Source organism: Etheostoma spectabile, chromosome 17 (genome assembly GCF_008692095.1).
Source record: "Etheostoma spectabile isolate EspeVRDwgs_2016 chromosome 17, UIUC_Espe_1.0, whole genome shotgun sequence".
Taxonomy (NCBI): Eukaryota; Metazoa; Chordata; class Actinopteri; order Perciformes; family Percidae; genus Etheostoma; species Etheostoma spectabile.
In genome coordinates this window covers 5089538-5090724 of record NC_045749.1, presented here as the reverse complement: position 1 = coordinate 5090724, position 1187 = coordinate 5089538, and the positions used below count along the sequence as shown (strand labels likewise).

General features: G+C 54.8%; 1 protein-coding gene across 4 annotated transcripts in view; it reads right to left on the bottom strand.

The window, feature by feature from the left end:
• Window positions 1-6: 6 nt before the first annotated feature.
• kcnq5a (potassium voltage-gated channel, KQT-like subfamily, member 5a) overlaps window positions 7-1187 on the bottom strand; it is a 94331-nt gene continuing 93150 nt past the window's right edge. For all 4 annotated transcript variants that reach the window (XM_032541253.1, XM_032541249.1, XM_032541250.1 and 1 more), the window contains one exon: window positions 7-1128. In XM_032541253.1, coding sequence (XP_032397144.1) covers window positions 52-1128 — 1077 coding nt within the window. In that variant the 3' untranslated portion in view covers window positions 7-51. The remainder of the gene's footprint in view (window positions 1129-1187) is intronic.

Sequence of the window (1187 nt, the reverse complement as noted above, 5' to 3'; positions counted from 1 at the left end):
TGTGTGTGTGTGTGTGTGTGTGTGTGTGTGTGTGTGTGTGTGTGTGTGTAGTTATGCCCGCTGTACGTGTGGGGACTGACAGAGAAACTCGGGGTGAGGTGCAGCCTCCTCCACAGTCTGTAAAAGGTCTGAGGGGCTGCTGTCAGGTCCCTGGGACAGTAAGTTGAAATGTTCTTCTTTTGGCTCTAGCTTGCACTCCTTAACGAAGAGTTCTGTTCCATCCCAGTTTCTAAGGTCACCGTAGGCATTGCCACGTTTGCTACCATTACTGCTGCTGCTGTTGTTGAGCACGGAGGCAAGACCAGGGGCACGGTTGGTCGAAGGCTGGTTGAGATTGTTCACAGAGAGGGATTTTCCAAGACTGCCTTCCCATTCTGAAGGCTTCTCTTCTGGGCTAGACGAGAGCAGCAGAAGGGGATCAAGCTCAAGGCTCATGTGCCTCCTCCAAACCCCCTCAGATTTCAAGCCAATCTTCTCCCGCAGCTGCACCCTTCCCTGGGTAGGGCCTGCCTCACTGTCCCCTTCCTCATCTGCATCGACACTGGATCCAACAACAAAAGAGGGGCCCAGGCTCCCCTCATCCACCAGCTCTCCATCTGCCATTTCATCTGGAACGGGGTCAGCGGAGTATCGGATGTGGGAGGGATGCATCATGGGGGGCAGCCGGAGGGTAAAACCCCCTGTTGAGGAAGGTGGCGGTGGGAGGTCAGGAAAGTGTGCTCTTTTGGAGTTACCATTGGGGGTGACCAAGGTTGGGTAGGGGCTATCGGGAGGCAGCAGTGGTGATGGGGAGAGTGAGGCTGTTGACGGGGGATAAGATGGAGGTGCTGAGTCTGGGGGGCCGTCATCATCAGCTTGTGCCAGGATGAGCCGCAGGCCTCTAGGGTTGGCGCTAAGAGAACGATGTATGTCCCCATTGTTATTTCTTCCACCTCCAGCTGGATCACCTCTGTGGGGGGAGGGTAGATCCCCACCAACGATGGAAGTCTGGTAGTCGGAGTTGCGATGCTGGTGGTTGTCCAGCTCAAACAGGGGAAGGGAGGAGAGGGTAAGTGCTGTGGGGCCTTTGTGTAGGACTTGGCGGTAAACGTCCAGCAAAGAGTCCAATTTGGATTCAATGGAAGTTACCTGGGCAAAGAGAAAAGTGTAAAGGAGTGAGAACATAGAGGGAGGCAGAGAGAGAGAGA